General features: G+C 62.3%; 1 protein-coding gene across 4 annotated transcripts in view; it reads left to right on the plus strand.

Annotated features, from left to right (window-relative positions):
• The window catches only part of LOC113210958 (monocarboxylate transporter 9), a 35,827-nt gene that overhangs the window by 28,231 nt on the left and 6,342 nt on the right, over positions 1-1,254 (plus strand). The window contains exon 1 of one of the 4 annotated variants that reach the window (XM_052267522.1): positions 20-142. The exons of the other annotated variants lie outside the window; for them this stretch is intronic. Coding sequence (XP_052123482.1) covers positions 139-142 — 4 coding nt within the window. The 5' untranslated portion in view covers positions 20-138. Of the gene's footprint in view, positions 1-19; positions 143-1,254 lie in introns of those variants that run through there. 4 annotated transcript variants of the gene reach the window in all.

The raw sequence follows: 1,254 nt of genomic DNA on the forward strand, positions 1-1,254 counted from the left end.
TGTTTCAGGATTAGGAGAGGAGGTGGGAGGTCGAGCATACGCAGAAACAACACCACACATCTGTGCATCTCTGTCCAGACGGCGGGCGGCGGCAGCGGCATTCTGATTAGATCGGCGCTGCTGAACTGCAATGAATGCATGAGTGAGTGAAAGGCGATTGAGGGCGGGGCGTGGCGGGGCGGGGAGGCACGCACAAGTGGCTTTGTCTCTGTCGTTATCGAAAATTATTAGACTCGACTTGCCTCCCCCCTTCCACTTGCCTGCGCCCTGCCACCGCCCGGGGATTCTCCATAGCCATTCTGTCCCCTCCCTCCCCCTCCCCGGCCCCGCATGTGTGAGCGATGAATTCTAATTACTCCCTCCCCCTCCCCGTTTGTTCCTCCCCGAGCCTCTGATTTGACGGGCGGCGCATGCACGCAAGTCCGTGCGCGGGGTTCTGCGGGTCGTTATTGACGCCAGCCACTGAGCGCAGCGCACTGAGCACAGCGCAGCGCGGCGGCGGAGCAGAGCGCCCGGCGGGGTAGGCAACATGCAGCGTGGAGCGCACGGCTGCGCGACGGTTGCCCACCCACCAGGCGTTCCCCGCCTCCCCGCCCCCGCCCGCTGCAGGAGCCTGGAGCAGCAGCACTTTTCACATTGTGTAGCGCAGTTCCTGCGCAGTGCGAAAGCATAACGTAGGTTTAGGTCTTAGGTGCCCAGCAGTTTAGGGCCTAGCTGCTGGGCGGTCTAAGCAAGAAATCGGGAGCAATGTATGGGATCCAGCAGAGGTGTCCAGGGTGTGGTGCTCGGGCAGCGGGCACTACCACGAGCTGCCGCCGGCACCCCCTTGCAGTGTAGGCTTGGTGTGCGCTAGAAGTGGGTTAGGTTAGGGTTGGCCGCAGCCCCTCCTCCTTGCTGCACCTGGCACGCCTCGGCCGCGTGCCTCGCTGCTGGCGGTGGCCCGCGCGTGGGGCCGATGTCCGCGGCGCCGTGCGTCTACCGTCCACCGCCGTCGGCCCGCGGGGCAGGGCATCTCTCTCGCACTCGCACGCGGCCCGGGTCGGCGGGAGCGAGAGAGCGACGGGACGGGCGGCCATTGGCAAGGGTCCAGCGATCAGCTGCTACCGTGCTCTCCTCCCCGGTGATTGGCCCGTTTCATCAATTCAATTACATACTCGCAAAGATGATTCCAACTAATTTATTTTCCGTCGTCAAAATAATAAAACAACCTTAAAATGTCTTCAGGATAGAATAGCGAGCGTCGAGCAAAGAACC

Source organism: Frankliniella occidentalis, unplaced genomic scaffold (assembly GCF_000697945.3).
Source record: "Frankliniella occidentalis isolate FOCC.00 unplaced genomic scaffold, Focc_3.1 Scaffold53, whole genome shotgun sequence".
In the NCBI taxonomy this organism is placed as follows: Eukaryota; Metazoa; Arthropoda; class Insecta; order Thysanoptera; family Thripidae; genus Frankliniella; species Frankliniella occidentalis.